The sequence below is a fragment of the Ammospiza nelsoni genome, chromosome 9, assembly GCF_027579445.1.
Source record: "Ammospiza nelsoni isolate bAmmNel1 chromosome 9, bAmmNel1.pri, whole genome shotgun sequence".
In the NCBI taxonomy this organism is placed as follows: domain Eukaryota; kingdom Metazoa; phylum Chordata; class Aves; order Passeriformes; family Passerellidae; genus Ammospiza; species Ammospiza nelsoni.
Window position 1 is genome coordinate 18,552,456 of NC_080641.1, and position 22,033 is coordinate 18,574,488.

The 22,033-nt window shown below is 38.5% G+C and overlaps 1 protein-coding gene across 2 annotated transcripts in view; it reads left to right on the forward strand.

Annotated features, from left to right (window-relative positions):
* DPYD (dihydropyrimidine dehydrogenase) overlaps positions 1-22,033 on the forward strand; it is a 338,172-nt gene that overhangs the window by 203,919 nt on the left and 112,220 nt on the right. For both annotated transcript variants that reach the window (XM_059478500.1, XM_059478498.1), the window contains exon 14: positions 8,502-8,666. In XM_059478500.1, coding sequence (XP_059334483.1) covers positions 8,502-8,666 — 165 coding nt within the window. The remainder of the gene's footprint in view (positions 1-8,501; positions 8,667-22,033) is intronic.

Here is a 22,033-nt window from a genome sequence, read left to right on the forward strand (position 1 = left end):
TAAAGGGCTTGGGATTTTGCTGTCTTCATCACAAGTTATGGGTGCTGATGGCCTTCTGTGTGGGAATTGCATTAGTAAGGAAGGTGTGCTGAGCAAGCAGCAGTGATAAAAGCTTAGGTAGAAATGAAGTTCGGTGTCTGTAAATTTTGAAGTTTGTCACGCGTTCTCATGGTTAAATCTTAAAGCACTAATGAGACAGTATAGTAAAACATTAAAGATGTGGTAACTAAACCTCTAACTTGTCATTTGTCTTTCACACAATGTGCGTGGTTCAGCAGTTTTTCTCCAAAGTCCTGACACATTGCTTTTTCCCTTATGGGGCTGCAGTTTTCTGTGCTAACTTAGTGATTTGGAAAGCCAGCTTACTTGCTGAAGCTGTAGTGTTAAATTGATTTAATAAACACAAATGTGATGGTTTAATGCTGTAAAATAATTTATGAAGTAATGGTCTGTTTAAAAAAAAAAATAGTATGTATAACTCAGATGATTCAGTCAAGAAATGAAGTAAGATATTAAGGAAGATTTAAAGCACTGCTTGTGTTCCAGACTTCTGGAATATAAGTACAGATGGGGGTACTTTCATCTTTGCAAACACAGAACAAAGAGTCATCAAAATATTAATAAGAATATTTTAAGGTATCCTTTTCCTCTCTATAGCACAAAAGATCAGTATGTAAAAGCTGAAGAAGCACAATTGTAAGTTACAGCAAGGTTCCTTTTCAAGATGTGTTCTGTACTAGTGGAGAGATCAGAACAGTTAGGCTTTGAATCACCAATGTGAAAAATGCTGGAAGGCTGAGGGAGTAATATATTTTTAAATTCAGTTCTTATTTTGCTGAAGAAACTTAAAAATAATTATTTTACATCGTATTATCATTATATACTATCTGCCTTCAAGGAAAGGAGAGCAATGAAGAGGAAAGAGGGCTAGGTATAGACTTCATTCACAAAAGCAATGAAAAAAAAGAAGTGTCTTTATGGTGCTATATTTTTCATACCTGGTAGTGGAGAGATTAGAGCAGTTTCTGCATGGTGGGATGTTCAGAGATAAGTTTTTCTGTCCGGGTGGTTTTCATTTATAAAAAATGCCTCTGCACTGAGGGAAAGAGAAGGAGAGAGTGAGGAAGTGACATAATGAGGTTTTGTGCTTGTATGGGAAGAATAAAGTCTGGCCGATTCCATCAGTAAAAAAATGGTAAATGCAGGTGTTAGAAATTGACAGGCAGCACTGTGTGCAACATAGCAGTGGTTTGTGCACTGGAACGTGCCAGCCAGGGACTTCATCAAATCTCCTTGGGCAGAAATCATAAGCAAATTTACTTGCCTTTCTCCATGAGCCAGTAAATCTTCCCATGTTTTGCAAAAATCCTACTGTATTAGATAAGGTCTTGTAACTGTTGGAATGGTTTTGTGTTTGTAGAGCTCCTCACTGTGCATTTATCTTCCAGTTCAGCTGGAAAAAATTCTGACTTGGGGAAATTCAGGACAGCGAGTCAGTGCTTTGGGCCTCATAAAAGAAACCCTGCAGGGGTGGAGCATGTCTGAATTGTGATGGAGAGGGGAGGAAGAAGTTGGAAAGGTTGTACAGCAACAGCGCTATGTGCAGTGGTATTGTTGCTTCAGGTTTCACTTGCCTTTTGTGGATGGTTAAAACTCCAGAAGGGGTGATACTAGACACAGTCTGGCTAGACAGCTGAGTCACAGAAGAGGCAAATCATCACAAGACCTTGAGTGAGAGTTGGCAGGGAATTACGAGGACATAAGTCTGTGATGCCATTCGTATCTATGAGGGTGTGCAAACAGCAGTGAACCAGATTTCCAGAATGCTTTAACTACTGTGATATTAGGCAGGAAAAGGCCAAGTCTCCCTACGCTTTCAAAGAGGTGAAATTGTAATAAGGTTCTACTAGGGAGCTTCAGCTAGGGTAGTTAGGGAAAACTGAATCTTGATATTGGGGGGTTGATTAAAGGATTTCAAAAATAAGCCCTAAAAACATTTCACACATACTAGATATTGAAGTCTATTCAGCCTTTTCAATATATTTTTGACATGTTGGGGAGAAAAGCACATCATAATTTGGTTAAATAACTGCGTTCTTCAGCTACTCTACTTTGTAATTCATTTAAAGAAGGTGGTGTATTGAACATGGTAAGGTAGGAACTTGCATCTGAGGTGGTTTTTTACATTGCAGTTTACTGTGCTGTAACTTTAGGTATGCTGTTTTGAAATACTGGACTTAAATTACCTTAGTAAGGTATTTATTTAGATCTCTTCTTCACAAAGAAGCCATTGTGGCTGCTTTGGTTCTCACTTTGACATTTAATGAGCAGCAACCTGAGGAATGTACAGATGCATACTCCACTTGGAAAGTATAATGCCCTCCTTTCCTAGAAGAAAGGAAGGTCAAAGAAATTAACTTTGTTAGAAATAGTAATCTGCTCATTGTGTTTAATCTTTTTTCTCATATTAATGAAAAGAAACTGACAATGGTCACTAATTCCTATCTGCTTTCATATGTTAAAGCTGAGAAAAGCTTAATTTGAAGTATGAAGTGACTTTCATTGACCTTGGGGGCCAACACTGCAAGGCAAGTTCTCTGTGTGTCTTAGAAGTCTCTCAGAGTGAGAAAAACTCAGGTTAACACTTCTTCCAGTGTGATTAAATGTATTTTTAAAATCTAAAAATCTTATTTGAGACCTTAATTGTGCTGCAGCCATTTACATTGCAGAACACCTGTACTTCAGGAGTGAATAGTTGTACAATTGCTTAATATATTAATAAAAGCTACAATTAATTTTTTTTCCATATCCACAATGAAAAAATGCCAGGTGTTCTCTTAAACAGCTCTCATGTAAAAGGGTTGATTTTCTCAAACCATTTGTGTTTGATTAGTGTGTCAGTGCCCCATAGTATCTGGCTGCAAGATTGTATTTAAAGCAGTATATGGATAAGCTCTAATTCCTAACAAAAACTAGCCTGAGACAATCAGTGTACATAAAAATACAGTTCTTACCCAATAGGCATCCCTGTGGGGGAGAAGGTGACTCCCTCTGACTGATCCGAGTTGTGATGGAGTATTCCCTATCTTCTGCCCTTTTCTAACTTACTTTTATACTATTTTTGATGTTTGGGAGGAGCATGTATTGTGAGTGGGAAGTTGGACACATTGACTGCATTCCATCTGGGGAGTAGCAACCACATTTTCTCCCTATAATTTTCCATACTGTTATAACTGTGTCTGTAACTTTCCACTCCTCTCCATATTCTGTTTATCCCCCCCTTAACATGTACATTAACTGCAATTTTTGTAATTTTCTTTAATTTCACCCGTCTTTTCCCCACAGCAACCCTGTTATTTCAAGTGTTCATCAACGTACTTTTAGCAGAAATATTTTGAAAAAAATTGTGCAGAAAAAGGATGTTTTGAGCTCTGCAAATCAATAGGAACACATCAAAGCTTTGATATGAAAAATCATACAGATTTATTCTCTTGGTTCTTTTTATATTATTATATATCTTTTATTATATTTGCCTAGTATAACTACATCAACTGAATAGGCATGAGGTGGCACAACTCTTGGGAGACTGCTTTTTTGAAACTGGTCTCTTAAAACATTTTTCTCCAAATACTTTTTTCTTTTTTTCTTTTTTCTGTTTTTTTTAGTTTCTAGGAGACATGATTATGAAATAAAAAGTGAACTCAGTTAATGAAGAGCTGTCTTCTTGGTTCCCCTAAAACAATATGTCTGAGAGAGAGGTGAATGGTTTGATTAATTTCTATGTGTCATTAATTTCCATGCCCTCAGATGACAAAGTTAATATTCACAATGTGAATTATTTCTCAGCTGATTGCTTTAGGAGGAACATGCAATGCATGTACTTATTGCATGATCTAGCTCTGTGCCCAACAACCCTTTGGATGTCCTAAAACTTGAAATGCCCCTGCTGTCCTGCTTTCATTGGTCATTATAGACAGCATGGTGGAGATTTTACAATGCAAAAATCTGTGGCAATTACCAACTGCAAATGTGGACAATGTGAAGCAAAGTAAAATCCAGAATGACTAGTAAGGTATGGAGTGATATATTGATACATGCTGAAATAAATTTAGCTGACTAAAAGCTGCTGAGTGTCTCAGCTTTATATTTAAACTGTTGTCTCAAATCTCCCAGCCCATTAGACTTAAGTAGTTTAGAATTCAATGATCTGATTGCAGAGTTCAGAGATTATTGGAGCAAATGGGGCCTGATCAATGCCTTGGGTCATCTTTTCAGTGTGTTAATTAATTAATCAACAGGAACAGAAATATATGTGTAATGCAAATTAAGTCAGTCTCAAGTTACTAGAATACCAGAATTGGTCGTATGCAGGAGAAGGGAATCCAAAAGCAGCAGAATATTAGTGCTTTTATCTGTGTAACACCACTTTCTTTGGTGGTGTCCTGGACTAGAGATATTTGCAGGATTAGTGTGATTGTTTCTGCTCTGCTCTCCTGGAGAAATGAATAAGCTTTTGAGGCAATGGAAGAAATTCAGTAACTGAAATATTCATGATTCACAGTCAGCCCTTGATTCTTTTTGTTGTCACTGCTTCTCTTCATTTACATTAACCCCCAAACCAGGTTCTTTTGCTGTAATCTAGTACCAAATACAGTTTCCCTAATCCCCATGTCCACATTGACTTGCAATATTTCCCCATGAAACAAAGTAATTTTATGTGGTTTCTGCTGTCTTTGCCAATTATTTCTTCAGGTTTGTTTTTTTTTCCTCACAGCTTTGTCTTTTAGTGTGGAAAGTTATAAGCTTTGTTCTTCCCTAGTTTCTCCTTATTAAAAGTCTTCTATCTTTGGTCTTCAGAGTACATAAAAATGCTGTGCTGTTTTTCTCAAGGACCATCTATTGTCTCCTTTGAATGAGGGAGTTAGATACTTGGTTTGTTTTGGACATTGGAGACCTTCTTCTATTCCTGTATGTGGACCTCTCCTGTCACCTGCAGGCAGGAACCAGACCAACTCATTGCTCAGGTGATCTCTCTCTTTAGAACCAATCAAGTTTTTAGGTTCAAACCCTGAAGTGCTTCCTGTCAAGCTTCTTGCTTCAGTTCTGTTGTGGCTTTTTATGCACACAGTAATTTTTATTAACAATAAAAGGGTTGTGTGCATAGTTGGGATAAAAGATAAAAAACTAGGTTTTCAGAGAAGAAAATGAATTATCAGTGTCAGAATTTGGCCTCACAATTCCTACAAAGAGGAAAAGACAGCATTCAAATAAAACTCCAGGAGGTGGTTTGTCACAAACCCCATGGACTGGAGCTCAAGGGCTTCTTCAGCTCTTCTGCCATCACCTGCTGGGTTTGGAGCCAGCAATAGCAATTGGCCTACCACCAGAATTTCCTGTTAAAGTTGAACAACCTGTGGTACCATGTAGAATTCGTTCCTAAAACCAAGGACCATGAAGCTGGCTAAGCCCAGCCAATAGATCCTTTGCCCAGCTCTTCCCTTGTTCAGCTTTCTCATAGCCGTGGCAGGAGACAAAAGATGAAGAAGTCGGTAAGGCAAATTCTGGGTAGGTATTTCACACTCATCTCAAAGAGACAATTTTCTATTCTGTCACTTGTGTGATTTTATTTTGTATGTACATAGACAGATTCCTTGAATCATCACATAAGTTATAAATTCCATTTTGTTTCCATGAACTGTGAGTCTCCCTGTGCCTGGGGCTGTCATGTGCTAACAAGAGACAGGAGGAGTGCCAGAGTGTCAGTCATTACAGACTCTTTCCATCTTACTCTTAACTAGGAGGGGCAAATGAGGAATGAGATCTTAAATAAGGACAGCATATCCCTCCCACAAGGAATCAAGACAAAGCAGCCAGGTGGTAATGTTTGGATTTCAAAGCCAGGAAGGATTTTTGGAAGCAGAAATGGTTTGGTCAGGAAAGGTAAAATGATGCACGGACACACCAGAGAGGTCTTAAGATGCAGAGGCGTTGGGGAGGCAGTGGAAGCCTCCTCTTCATTGGAAGAAACTGATGTCTGTGCTTCTGGGGAATGGGAGGGGAAGGTCCCTGAGCACCAAAGGGGATCTCACAAAATCTCAAGGAAAATTCAACAGTGAGGAAATGTAGGCAGAGAGATGTATGTGTGTTTACTATTTCATATGGCTTTGTGTATCTCTTGTGGTCATTAAAGTGAAGAATGGCTGCTTTTGAGACAGTTTGCAAAGTCTGTGCATTCAGCTCTGTGGGAGCCTGGAGAGAGAAATTGTCACTCAGATGTTGAGTGTAACTGAGATCTCGGAAAGAGATCTGTGTCAAAGCCGTGGGACATCAGCAGCAGTCATAAAGTCTAAGACAGGGTCTCTCCTTTCAGAAGGGAGAAGAGGTTGTCTGGAGACCCAAGGCAGAAGGAAAAATTCAGAGTGTTTTTACATGGAAGCAGATACAGGCTTTGAGGGAGCCTCGCAAGAGGTATAATCTAGGCTGTAATATCTCAGTCTTTAAATTCTTACCTGTAGTAAAATGAAACTGAGTGAAAGAACACCAAGGCTTGCACATAGTGAGATAACAAGAGGGACCATTGGTGGCTCCAAGCATTATCTGGCAAACACATGCACACGAGCGAGCTGCAAAATGGAAGTCAGACCACGTACATCATCATAATTTGCACTAAACCCAGGAGTAATAATTCCCACAGCGGACAGGCTGTTAGCTCAGGCTTAGTGCCATGCTACAGTAGCTGCATGGCTGCTGGGGAGCAGGGGAGAAGGCAGCCCTGGTTGCTGGCAGGTGGTCAGGGTGAGTCCCCCTGCACCTGCCCTGTGCCTGCAGGGCTCGGGTGGGACTGCCCCTCCCTGGCTGCGTGTGCTCACAGGGCACCACGGCCAGCGGGCACCAACACCTTTCCAGGGCGCAGCCAAAGCACACGCTCCTCTGGGGCAGTCTAAAAGGGCTGAAATGCTCAAGAGGGTAATGTGGAGCAAACTGATGTAAATGGTTCCTCTGAATAAATTGCAATTTTTGTAATTTGTTTAGGGAGCGAGGGAGTGCATTTTGCTGTATGGTTTTGGTTTGCATAAATTCAGAAAGTGTTCTGATTTTTTTTTTTCTGAAAATATAACTTGACTGCTGAGAGGGAGGTGAAGGTTTTGTGATGAAAGGAAAATAGTATAATAGGAAAATGGGGGATTAATGGGATGTCCATGTTTCCGACATAATAGGTCTGAAAATAGATGAACTGGCTAGATTAACTTGTATGATTTTTACATATGTAAATGGACATAGAACTATGTATCAATATAAAATATTAGTGCATATTTACTGTATGATAATTAACTTTATAAGCAAATTAAGATTGCCTCAAATTTACATACAATGTGAAGAAAAGTCCCTTTATCCTCTGTAACTGCAGCATTTGGCAGATTCAGGAATAAATAATCTTTTGTGGCAAGGGTATGCCTTATCAAACATATGCAGATCAGTGCTAATTAATGCTAATTAAGGTTTCCTGTCTATCTAGCTGGAAAAACGTCCAAATGTTATGAAATCCAGTTAGTATGCCTATTACCCTAATTGTTTTATATGGGATGGTTCTTAATTAAAATATGTAAATTTACCTTAATTGCTATATACTAATAGAGGTTCATGTTATCTCACTAAAAATGACAAGATGGTGAGGAGGGGTACTTAAACAAATAATTCTGATACGTTTGTAAATAAATGACCTTTACTCAAAATTATTTTTAATTGGAAATTGGCAAAAGGAACATTTTGCCATCTATGTTTCTCTTTCATTTTAAATAATGTCAGAATTTACAGTTCTTTGTTAATATAGATCTGGTGACATTGTGGCTTAATTAAGACTACTAAACAAGTCAACATTTTGTGTGTTTACTACATGTTTCAAAATTGTTTGCTAACCTCACATTGACCTTCAGAAATGTCATACTTTACAATATTAATCTTTCTTTTCAGTTTTTTTCGTTTTGTGTTTTTTTTTGATCATATGGTTTTGTTTGTGACGTTTGATGTACTGGTGCACTTTTGCTGGTGCCTGACCCGTGCCTTTGCAGCAGAGAGGCTGGTGAGCTGCACCTCTTTGAGCTTCACCCAGGAGTGTAGGACATGGACTTGGACCACCTTTGGGGGGACAGTTCCCATGTCTGCTGGGACATGACTGAGGCCCACACTGGTTTCTACACAAGGTCTTGTGTGGCTTCTGCCCAACACAGAAGCACTATTTGGACAATATTTCGTATGGTGCTTCATAGGTGTACAATATTGGTGTTTTCTTTATCATTATCATGCCATTTTACACACAGAGAAAACATTTTTCTCCTCTGATGTAAAGAATTTAATTGGAAAATCTGCTAATTTAGAGAACTGCTCTATAGTTGTATTTTTTTTAAAACACCTGGTACATTTTAGCTTGTATTATATAATATACACCAACAACATAAAGCTCACTTTGCAAAATCCGTCTGAAAGTATTTCCTGTTTTGCAGGATATAGTAACCAATGTTTCTCCAAGGATTGTGCGTGGAACTACTTCAGGTCCTCTGTATGGCCCAGGCCAAGGCTCTTTTCTAAACATTGAACTCATCAGCGAGAAAACAGCAGCATATTGGTGTAAAAGCATTGCTGAACTGAAGGCTGACTTTCCAAACCATGTAAGTGCCACTTAATCACAAAGATGCAACATACTTACTTGGAATCTCTAGTTTACAGGTCTCTGAAACCAACATATTTAGTGTCTTTTCAATAGAATGCAAATTGCTTTATTGACATAAAAGTTCATTGTTAAAAACTATGCAGAGGACAGTCATGATTTTTTAATTAGACTGTGTTTACTTTCAAACAGATAATATCAAGGGAAAGAGTTGATTCCAGTGTGGAGGCTCAGCAGTTCTGTTGTGAATAATTTTGTATTTAAGATGATATGTAATTTATAATAAGAATTGTTACTGTGAATTGAATTTGATCATAAAATGAATGTGTTCTTCTCATTCTTAATCCAAGTGAGAAAGATGCTTATAGTATTTTTATAAACAATCGAATAATCTAGGTGAAAAAAGTCAGTACTTAAAGTTAACTTCACTACAAGGATAGAGTTTTGTTAGAACCTGTTTGGCAGTGGGGAATATCTGTCTCTGAAAGGTAATAATCACAGTTGGGAGTAATGACACCAGCTAGCTGGCATAAATGGTTTTCAGCTGCTGTTCTTGTGAATAAGGACAACGAGGTAGAAAGGACAACAAGGTAAAATTCTCCTCAATCAGTATCTTGAATGGATAGAACTAGAAACCCCAGAGCCTGCATGTCTTCTGTCTTGAAGTTATTACCTCCATACTTCAGCTATGAGCAAAATCAGTGAACATTCCTGAATATATTTTGACTTAAAGATAATCAAAAGGTTTTTTCTAATTCCTGCTGTTTAAATGTGCACATCAGCAAGTATAAAAGTGTTTAAACATTTAATATTGACAGTGAGAGTGCTGCATGTTTAATATCCTACTTCCCTGTGAATGGACTGTGTGTTTTGTTGCTGAGATTCTCGTAACTTTATTTACTGTGGCTAAGCTTCATCATAATGAAGGCATGAACCCAAAGATAATATTCTATTCCCTAATTTTGATTTTATATCCTTTGTAAAAGTCCTGGATATTGCATGCAGGCAGACTGGCAGTTTCTGCTGTGGGAATGCTATCCCACTGCATTCTTCACCAAAAACCCCTCACAGCACTTTATGCCTGAGATCAAACCATTCTCTTCTGTGAGGAAAAGCACTAGGAGCAGTTCAAAAGGAAGATTTGAATTTTCTGAGACCTAGCGTTGTGTGTGGGATGAAGAAGTCCCACTCTTCCAGTGTTCCTGGGGTGAACATCTTCTGATCATCCCTCATTATATGTGAGTTATTACTTTGAGAATGTGAATTCAGTCTCTGCACGTTGGCTATGGCTGCTACTGTGGCATCTTTGAGGTTGGTAATGTCTGCGTGGGCTCAGGGGAAGCAGCACCCAGCAGTAGACCTTGGCATTGCTTACAGGGATTTTTAAAACATGCTTGTGAACTCATCTAAGAACTGTCATATAATTATAATGGTAAATTTGTTGCTAACTGAAAACAGAATTTTGTTCAGAGGAGAAGTCTCTTGGTGCTTATTTTGAGATATTCTGTATAATTACAACTCACAGAATTTTCTTCACCCAATTGCTGTTCACTCCTCTAGAAAGGGTTTTTCAACATTGTGTGTTTTATTAAAACCAAAACCACTTTCTGAGAACTGTTTGCATGAACTTAATTAACAAGTAAAGAATGACATTTTCGTCTCAAATGAAGGCCAAACAGATGAGGACACAAGTGATTACAGTAAAAAAAACTGATCCTACTCTGGCAAATTTTAAAAGCAAATCAAAACTTACACATAATTACTTTTGTGAAATACAAGTCAGAGTGAGATTTATGTTACAGATGAAAAGGATATGAGCAAAATATCCGCCTGACTAGAAAATGATCCCACAACGACATTTTATCTTGTGCCATTGGGAAGAAGCAAACCATAAAGGACAGCTAAATTCCCCCAGTAGAGGCTAGGATGTAAACTGAACTTTGCAATGTGTTGTGCAGAAGAGGACAACCAGTCACAGCTCCTTGGGCAATGCCACTTAACTGTGGCGTGTTGCCTCTATAAATCAGGAACCAGCATCTCCCTTGTGCTGTCTTCAACCCCTGTCGTGGGTAGCCTCATTCTTTGTCTCTTCTGTCTTCTGATTCTTGTTTGTAGCTTTCAAATATCTCTGACTGCCAGTCTTTCTGTTCCTGCTCTTCTATTAGCTCCTCCCTTTGACCCCAAATCCACTTCAAGCGGATGAGGGAGAAGCTGCCACCACCAGGAACTTGCTTCAGTGCCACCAGGAGAGAATAAAATATTGTAAGGGTCCAAGCAGAGGAGAAAGCATAAGGTGTCTGGATTTTGTATGTTCCCTGGTAAAGTATTATTAAAAGCTGCTTACTGGGGTCAACCTACCACAGGTGGGAAATGCATGAATGTCAGTTCATGACTGAGACACACAGTTAAAGTGGTTTAGTTAGGCGGGTGAAAGAACTAACACTATTGTCACAACAAGTCCCACTTTCATATTTCATCCACCAAGGAGATATCTGATTATATGGTGTATTGGTGTACTTTTCAGCCAAAACATTGCTGAAAAAATGACAGAGAATGATACATTCAAGAAATTAGCTTACCTAGGAAATATTAATTCAGCCAAGTAGAGCTCCCCTAATGATATGAACAGGAATGAAAACAATGTGGGAAAAAAAATTGCTTTTACGTTAGCAAATGTCTACAAAATTTAATCATTGGGAAGTGGCTGAGAAAGTTGGGAAAAAAAGTTATTATGCCTAGGAGGAGAACTTACTGCTAAAATTTTATATTCACATACTTGACAATAGCTACAATCTGGCCATTATCTGTGCTGGGAACTGTGAATACTGGTGGTGGCAGTATGTCTTGGTGACATGGTAAAGCAAGGAGCTTTAGCATTTGCACTGAGGAGAACAAGCTTGAAAAGAGCAAGGTTTGAAAACAGTAACTTCTCTGCAGAGAAATGTATACCTAGGTTTCACTAAGAAGGTGATGAACACAATTGCCAAATAGTCTCTCTACACCTTCCTGTAACTGGTGCCCAGTAGATGATAATAAGGTAAACAAATAAGTTTAAAACCTCAGTATGCTAATTAGTTGGAGTCTGGGTGTGTGCAGGAGGTCACAGCAGTACAAACAAGGGCTTTGACAGGGTATTCCATGAAATAGATTGTAGGAGAAATGTCGTTCCCTACCAGACTAAGAGAACAAGCAAATATCCAAGAAATTTGTACTACATGAAAGAACTGGGATCTTGAAAGAAGATGCCCAATTTAATATTTTTCAATATTGCGGTGTTAGTATATTGAAGTCTTAAAAGTAAGTTTTTGGTCTCCTAGTGCAACACAAATGAGTTTGATCTCCTGCATGACTCTAGGGAATGTACATAGGATAGCAGATTGTCAGCTGTGACACTAAATCTGTGATTCAGATATCAGTGGCATGATGTGTTGAATTGAGAAACCTCTTCTGCTAGAAACAGTAAGTACTCGTGGACCCCCCAGCTAAGCTGAAGACTCTTGTCTTAATGTTTGTTCTGCTGCTTGTGGAATGTTGCTGACGGTCTCTCTGACAGTTACTCAGCAGACAGCAGCTTTTCAGGGCTGAAGCTGTTCAACATGTATTTTTGTTCAACATTTTGTTCAGAATGTCCCAGGAGCACCTGTTGGGAGTAGCCGTGCTAGAGAGTGTGAGAACAGATTGCTGGATCCCAGGCTGGTAACCATCTTCGTTGCAGCATTGTGGGGGTTTTGTTGGTTTTGGATTTTTTGGATTTGTTTATTTATTTTTTTAATCTCCTGGAATGGTGCAATTAGTTCTTATATTATGAAGTTTTTTTCTTCCATAGAAGTATGAAATAAGACTGCAGTTTTTGTTTGGATTTGGTCTTTGTGGGTTCTTGGTTCAGTTTTTTTTTAAATTTTCATAACAAACCAGATTTGGTTTGATTCTACCGTGTGAGGATAGGAGAAGATAAAGGGATACAGGGGAAAAAAAATACAATGTTAAGAGGCACATATGAGTGCATTGCTCCTACAAATAAATTCTGGTGCAGAAACATGCAATGTTCCAAGAGATGAAATTATAAGTTGAATAGAAATGGACTTGCGACAGTTATTTGGATATTTTGCATGGGGAGGTTTAATTGATTTGCCAGTGTGATCCCTGAAGTGGTGTCCTCCATATCAATCTTGTTTGGTTCAGCTCAGGTTTTAAAAACAGGTTTTGTCTACAAAGTGGGAACAGCATTAATCTATTTATATAAACCTTTTTCCTCACTAAGTTTGCATTATTAGTAGACCCTGTAATTTGGTTACTGAGTGGGATTTACCAGGATATCTAAAATTGCTGAAGACTCCTTTGAGACTTAAAATTAAGGGACATTAGGTGGAAAACATTTTAAGATACAGAGGACTTCGCAGCTTTACTGTGAGAAGATCAAAGTTGGATCTCTCACTAGAGGTACTAGTAATAATTTATTTTTGCAGGTATTATTATAGCTTTTGATTTTAATGGGTATTTAAATGCCTGTGGGATGTTGTACATAGTATTTGCATTTTGAGATATCACTCATGGACTTGCTTCAGGTTATAAAAAGCAATAGTTTTGCTCTTCCTAGCCCTAGTATAGATAGCTTTACCTTTCTATTGAGGAGAAATGGTACTTTGTACTTCAAATACCTACTAAGTTGTATCTCCGTGTCACGAATCTTACGCATATTGAGAAACTCAGTATCTATAATCTTGGAATAAAACATTTCTAAACAATCAGGTAGGGCCATGCCCATGTGGACCTCACTTGGTACCAACATCAACATCAACCCATCCTCTTAATGGGGAAGGTATGTGCTGTGCATTCTGAGAGGACTTTGCTGAAAGTCCAGATGCTTTTCCATGTGAACTGAAAGGGACAGATCATAGGGTGACAGAGTCACAAGCTGGGCATCCTAGATGCCTGCACACTCCCAGAGGTGCAGAACAGCTACCTAGGTTGCTTTATCTGAATTTCAGGCCCTCAAATCACATTTAAAAAGCTCCAGAAGTTGTTATTGCTGCAGCTTAAACTTCCCAAAGCCAGCCATCATGGGTGCTTGGTAGGAGGTGAAAAAACCCACACAGCAGTTGTTAAATTCACCATATGGAAAAGATCCCTTTCACTACAGAAAACTGGCAGTAGGCCCATTCCCTTAACATCAGAGGAAATCCTAGCTGAAAAGGGAAGGTGAGGTTGGAATAAGGCACTCACACTCATTGCCTTGTCCAGGAACGGAATCACTTGGCCCTAGAGAGTGTGCAGCACCAGAGTGGCCATAACTCCTCCATTTCCAGTGACTGCTGTGGTGGGGAGAAAGGAAGAGATCTCAGAGCACATGGACACATCTCCTTTTTCTCTTTGTCTTTCACCAAAAGAAAAAGGGAGGGTGAAAAAAGTAAAGAAAAATACTTCCAAGAAAAGAGAAGGAAAAAAGTTGCCCCAAAAGAACAGCAGACACATTGACAACATAGCTCTGCATGTTCCAGGGAAGCTTTTGCTTTTCCCCCATCCTGAGGGTGTCCCATTGCTCCTGATCCTGGTTCAGCTCTTTGTGAGCCAGCAGGATGCATTTTTTCCATGTTCAGTCCAAGGAGGAATTCAGCAACAAGTCTGATTTACACCGTGAACAAAAACCAGAGGCTAGTACCAGAAATGCTGATATATTGTGTCTACAAGATCACATTTGCTCATAGAGAAAGAAACTTTTTTGGAAAGGCTCTTCTCACAATACATAAAATCTGCTTAATCCTCACATGACCTGAATCATAATAGAGATGGGTATAAGCTAAAAATACAGTGGTGTAAATTTTCATTCCTTGAGGCTTAGGTGTTAGTTAAAAAAAAAAAAAAAAGGAGAAAATACAGGAAAATTATCATCTATCATCTCATCAACCAGCATGTTTTGATAGTCATGTTGGCTATAGCAGATCTGCTCCAGCCTTGAAAGTAGCAGAGAACTGGTGTGGAGTCAATGTAAAATCTCTTTTCTGGGAGAGATCTGAGAAACTATAGGGTAAAAGCTATTTTGAAAAACAGAACTAGTAGAAAGAAAAACAAACAAAACAGTGAAGAGCTCCCTTTGTAGTATGTTACGCCTTTTAAAAAAAAGTTCTTTGGGGACATCAAGAGAAATTCAGATGATAAAAGTGAGCTTGGGTTTCCACAAGTATTTGGTAGGGTCCTTCACTGAGGAATTTGAAAGAAATTAAATTATTTTGAAATATATTTGAAATATATTTTAAATAAATTAAGATTAGAGGAAGAAACCTACATGAACAAATAACCAGTTAAACATGGGAAACAATATTAAGGAATAAATAGTCAAATTTCACAATGGATAGAGAGCTGCAAGAAAATTCTTTAAGGATCTGTACTGTGTTCTGTGCTATTCAAAATGTTTATTAACAATCTGGAAAAGAGAAAATTTTAAGAATGTAAACTTTGCTGATAATAGTGTGTTATGTAGGGAGATAAAGATGAGAGCTGACATAAAGCTTTATGAAGAATCTTGCATTACTGATTGACTCTCAAGTAAACTGCCAGGGGAAAAAAAATGAATGTAGTATGTAGATGGAATAAACCAATGATAAATTTATTTGTACAGTGAGTGATTTTAAGCTAACTATACTAGGATTACAGTAAGAGAGCACTATGAAAATCTCAGCTTAATGCTGAATAACATTGAAATAAAGCTTATCAAACACAGAATTTCTAGGAAAGGAACAAAGCAAAACCCATCACTATGTCAGCATGTTGATTCTTTTTTTTCCCCTTCACATTTTGAATACACTTTGTGGTTCGCATCTTGCTGGATTGGAACCAGAAAGGTGATAGGTGGAAATGAGTGATAGGAGATTGCTCACGACATGGCTCGGCAGCTGTGGAGCTCATACTCATGGGGCATTGCCAGTCCCAGAGGTGCATACAGGCTGAGAAAAACCCACTGGAAAAGCTACCTGAAAGCATCACCTCTGACTCAGGGAATTCCTGTGCCACAGATTTCTTAAAAGCTGGGCAAGTTTTTTAGGGAAATACTAGTGTGACTTGCCCTTGGGGAGCTGCTGCTGGTGCATGTGGGAGAAGGGGCGCTGAGCTGTGTAAGCCGTTCCTGGCGTCTGCGCTGGCCGTGCACACAGAGGAGCTCTTAGGTTTGCACCCAGGATCAGAAGCTCTCTGTGCCTCCCAGTCCTGACTCAACCTTTGGACCATTGTTCCTGTGTTACATTTTGACAACCTGATTAACATGTAACTACATTACTTGAACTGAAGCTGAGATATAGATACATTTTTTACTAGTCTGAAATGGTGTGCTAAGGGGTTTGTAATTCAAATGCTACTTTCAATTTACTAAGGTTTGCTGCATTTCCAGAGGGTCACCTCAGACAATCCTACATACAGTAATACAAGAAAATGTCCTAAAAATTGACCCACAGACAGTATTTGATCATTTTTGTTCAAATTACCATGAAATACATGTCATAATGTTTGATCCCAGCTGCACAATATTCATACAGCGTTGGTTTTTTTACTCTAAATTTTTAAAAAATATTACTTTTAATCTGGCAAAGAAGTGGAAACACATACATTAGCCATCAATTTGAGGGAATTTTATTTTAGGAAAGAACATATCTGTTGCTGGAAACCACAATCTGTAACTGAAAATAGGACCACGTATTAAGTTCGGTGAGATTTTTACAATCAATTTATGATTCAGATGTACATGTTTGTGGTGACAAATTAGGATTTTGAGGAAAAATGTGAGAAGGTATTTTTTGTTTTGCACTTGGAAACTAGTGCATTGTTGAGAACCTTTGTTGAAAACTAGTTTAGTGCAGAACTGTACTTTATTCCTAGATATATTATAAAGCCATGACGTATTTTGTTTGTTTTGCTGTCACAGCTAAGGTGTGAAAAATAGCGAGTAGTTCAATAAGGCAGAAGACTATTTGGACATATGCTAAGAATATACTTTTGATTTTAAATGTGATTTATTGATCTCTGGAAAAAAAAGTATAATATTCACTTTCTGTGTGGGCTATGAACACATCTTTGGGCTATGAACACATCTTTGAAACTTTAGCCTTGGGCTAAGAAGTAGGAGAAAATTAAAGCGGTTTCTGAAATACTTTACCAGCCATCTCCTAGAAAATGACCCAATCTGTTTGATTATTGGAAAAGACAAACTCCTTAATGGGTAGCATCAGCTGAAGCTGCTTCAGGATGTGCTTTGGCAGTTCCTGCTAAAAATTCTTTTCTGCAGAGATATGTGAGCGGTCATTAAGTAGGAATATTGACAAAGGAAATGCCCCAAACATAAAGACAGTATGTTTAAAAAGATATTTCTGGAATGTAATTCTGCTGACACTGACATGAAGAGTTGCATATTTCTGTTCATCTTATTAAAGTGTGAACATGCAGACTATTATTTAGGGAGCAAAGACAATCTCTTAAAAATCCCAACTGTTTTATCAGTTTGTGAGTTACTGTGTGTACAATGCAGTGCTTCAAAATGATCTGTGTGATCTGGTTGGGTATCAGGACTGTAGATTGTAGAAATGTCCTCCATAAACTGCAACAAAGGAAATGGCATCATGTGTTAAACCCCCTGTATGCTCAGATATCCATTTCGCGCCCTCAATCTGTGCTTAAAATAGCAATAACAACCTTGGTGCAGGGCATTTCCTGGCGATTAATAACTGGCCAGGGTTAATGGCCCTCAGCAGTGCCTCAGGCCATCAACTCCTCCCAGCCAGTCATTACTCCCTGGGAAATGCCCTTTTCTGGGCAGTTGTTGTTGTAATATTAAGATCTAGATGCCATTGGATGGAGATAAAATGACCTTGTGGCAATCTTACAAAATAAATGTTAAAAATAAAATAAAGGCAAAATTTTAAAATTGTTAAGAGTCAACAACTCATCAAAATTAAAATCTAAAGTTTGTAAAAATGACAAATTCTGCTAGTCTGATCACTTGTGCAAAATACATATCCCCTAAATATGTCTTCCTAATTTCCATTTCATGTTTGTCATAGGCAATTGGCTAAATTATAGAATTTGATCTTTTAAAATGCACAGTACCTTTGACATTCATTTTATTGTCTGTGATACGATTTTAGTCTTTTATGAAGCACTGAGTAGATGAGATTTAGATAATTCTGCTTTTTCATCTTTCATATTACAGTATTTGTCTTACAATAATAACAGGAAAGCAAATGTATAACTGATCAAAGTAGTAAGTGTATGCTGTTCCTGTAGCCCATATTCTGTAAATTCTGTGATGTGGTTTACATTTTAGGCATTCTGCTGGAACTCTAATGAAGAAAAATATGAAGGCTAGGTCTATATTTAAAAGGCTTGCTCACATACTTATGTAGGCTAGGAATACTAAAAATAAAATGGCATCTAGCTGCTGTCCTGGCAGAACCCAGTGTAGATGCAGTTCTACCACCAAACTGTTTATTTTTGTGCAGAAGCAAGCGCGGCGTTTGCTGCTCTGAACTGTGCCGGTAGTAGGAGAGCTGGCTCTCTGCAGACATGTTCTAGCTCAGACAAGAGAGGCAGAGGCACATGCTGGAATCCATCACAATGAGAGCCAGCTCTTCAGTATGATTGACAGCTGCTGGACTGTATCCCAGCCTCCTGTGCTTTCTGGGGAGGGGGGCTAGGGAAAGATCTCAAATTCTGAGTGAAATGTGGGAATAAAGTGTTCCAAGATGTTTTTTCTTTTCTTTATCTACCAAGAGGAACATGTAGATTAGCAGAATTCTTAGTGGGCTCTGAACTTATCTTATTCTACACCCTCAATACTGCTGGTAGCTTCTAAACTTTTTATGCACATTGTGTTTAAGTACTACGACCATAAACTTTTACATAGTCTTCATTACTAAACTTCTCATATCTGTCACAATTCTATGTCCTACATCTCAACTCACCCTGTTTTATATTGTAATTATTTTGTTCAGTTGGTTTGGGGTTTTTGTTTAGCTTTGGGGGGTTTTTTGTGGGTTTGTTTTTTGGGTTTTTTTTGGTTTTTTGTTGGTTTTTTTTTTTTGTGGTGGGGTTTTTTGTTGATTTGTTTTTGTTTTTCTAATGAACTATGCTTAAAGGAGCAACTGCTAAACATGCAAAATGAGGTGGCCAGCAGGATCCAAAAAGCAATCTTGCTCTCTTCATACAGTCTTAGTTTAATGCACAGTTGTGTGAACACAGATATGCCAACCAATTGCCACGGGATAGCAAATTGCAGTTTGTCAGTGTGGTAACTACCCCTGTTGGGAACTTGCAGCAAATACAGCCTGATTCAACTTAATATGAATTTCTTCTGTTTTGGACATAGCAAACCAGCCTTACCTCCTATTTTATGAGGTTTGAAAGAGCACTAGAGCAGCCACTGGCTGCAGGTGTGCCCAGGGTAGGTAACTCATAAATCAGCAGTAAACCTGCTTGTGTGTTGAAACCTTGTATGCAGAGCTAGTGGAGATGGTCTTTTGAATGTTGAAGGAAGTGTGTGACAGTAAGTACTTATTTACTGAACACTTAAACCCAAATAAATATTTTAAAGGATGGTTTATAGGAGGCTTAAGTACATCCTTTGTTGTGAGCCACGTAGGTTAAATGCAAACTAAGAAACCAACAGAGTGCTTTTCTCTCCTGTTTCCTGCCACTACAGTTTCCCGTCTCACAAATCTCAGGAAGAATGTTTTTTTACTGGTTATTTTTGCATCTTTCTCACATTTTTAAGTGCAGGGTTCCTAATCTATTTCAAATTTAATTTTCTTTTACTTCTTTTTATGTTAAATATTTTTGTATAAAATTGTAGTTATGTTGATTTTTCTTACATCCTTACATAAGGATGTAATTTAAGTCTAATTTAAGTCTTATGTTTGGAAAAAATATCATGAAGCTCTATTCCTAAATTTCAGGCAGCATTTATAAAAATCTGCTTCACTTTTCTTGCAGTGTAATATGATATGATAGACTTATTCTTAGCTATGCCATTCTTGGCCACCTAGCCATTTATGCTCTCTCTCTGTAACTGTATTAAAATCTGAATATGCTTGCAGAATGTTTCTTTTAAGTTATATACAGCTCAGATGAGAGTATCTAAAGAGTGTGGGATTTTTAGCTACCCCAATTCTTACCCTGTGTGCAGTGTGTGCATCTTAAAGCAAAGGGTGGGCATTAAAAATGTATGTATGTTATATTTGCATTCTCTCAGTGTCTCTCTCAGAACACCACTGGTTCCTAGTAGGACTTTTGCCTTTGATTCTGCCAAAGGCATCCACACTTCACATGATTTATTTTTGATTTATCTTTTTGGAAACACACATATTCACAGCTGGGACATTGATAAAAATCTCACCAACATTAGGTCTTTCATTTGAATGATCATTTGAATGAGGCTATAAGGCTGTAGAAAATTCAATGCATTTTAATCTTAAAATGTCCAATCACATAGCGGTATGCTGAACAAGTTAGGTAACAATTTTATTAAACTTCCAGATATGCAGTGAAATAGTAGGGCCTCTTTCACTTTCTCAGCATCTTCACATGAGCTTCCCTAAAATATGAAGAGGTGGGTCGAACTGGCACTTGAGGAGGAAAGATTAGTCAGAAGGTAACTGCCAACTTACAGCCCTTAATTTTGTATCTTCTTTGCTGCTGGAGTGTAGCCAAAAAACTACTTGGGTCATCAGACATAACAGCTAGCTACTTAAGTAAATTCTTATGTCTGCATAGAAAAAAAAGCTACCCACTCATGAGATTTTTCTGATCATACCACAGATGGGAGCCCTGCAGACCTGCTATCAGGAGGTTCAGTGCATAGTGGCTCTATTGTTCCCTGAATTTTTGGCCCGGCTGGGAAATACCAGGGGATGATAGGAAATATATATGAACAGATCAACAGAAAACACAGATTTACATCTTCCCTTCTTGAAAAGTTCTGTGCCTGACAGAAAGTGGAATTTCTGTCTTTGATAATGGACTACTTTATTATAATTTTCACTATAGAAATATTTATACATGAAAGATTTTTTTTCCAAATGAAGGGTTCTGGTGGGGTTGGATCCCACTGGTCTTGCTTTGGCCATTGAAAAGATAGCATGCTTTTAGCCCTGTGGACATTTGCGGATTGTCTCTGATCATGGGGTGAGCCTGCCCCATTGATCAGGCAGGTTTGGGACTGTGAAGAAGCTCTTCTCTTTGTGAAGTCCCATAGCTAGACTGATACCTAGGGAAATAGTATTTTTATACTATTTATATATAGTATTTAAATACAAATAGCATTCAGGGCCTGATAGGTCTCCCCCATGCAGGTGGCATTTAAAGCCATCAGATAACATCCTGAAGATGGGACAAGCCTTATAGCCTGTTCCTACATATCTTCTTAACTACCACACCCTCACCTCTCAGAAAAGCCTAACTGAATTTTTCTGCAAAACTCAGGTAAATTGTCACTGGTTTTCAGTGTATCACTAGGAGGATAATGGTGCACAGAGAGAGAGTGGGTGAGTTGTGGAGGATGCAACCTGGCTGACAAAATCGTTTAGGCCTTCCAAGCATCCCTCCGGCACCAGCAATGTCACATGATGAAGTAGATCACAGGGCTCTGAGGTGTAAAAAGGGAGGGGTTTTTCTCTCTGCTCTCTAAGTCACAATTTTCTCCTCTACTAGCACTGATACTGCTAGCTTTCTTGAGATTTCAAAATCCAAGGAAGTGAATTAAAAGAAGCCCTGGGGGGTGATGGAACAAGAGAAGCAATAGGATGGACTTCTCAGAGATGCAAAGAGACAGATTTGACCTGGGGAATTGCTAGCTGACAGAGTGCAGGGGTTACAAAACTGTGATGAAGTTATTAATTCTGTATTTTGTCTCTTTATATTTTCTGCTGAATTTGTTTTCTAATAAGTTAAGCAGCTTTGCTGCTGAGTAATTGGGGAAATATATCTGTATATATCTAGAGGCAGCCAAGGTCTGGAGGGGATCTGAGGGTTCCTTTCAGTCAGCAGCTGCTCATTCCCTCTGTGGGAACAGCCTACATGCCTTGAACATCTTTGTCTCCAGTTGGCTTCCCCTCTCAGAGGGGCACCCTGCCGAGAGTTGCCTGTGCTATTGTGGAAATAAAGAGCAACAATTAGCGAGGTGCTCAAAGAACTGTGGTTAAAAGGACTTTGTGTATCTGCGCAGAGAATTTGATAAGAGAAAAATTTCTAAAGGTGGAGGAAAAAATTCACATATTTGTGCAGCCTTTTGCCAGCCTTGTTTTTCTTATGTGGTCTTGAGAATCAATAATGTGTCAGCACCCTGGTGAAAAGCTTTTGCTACAGGTCATAGCATGTGTCTGAAATATCATA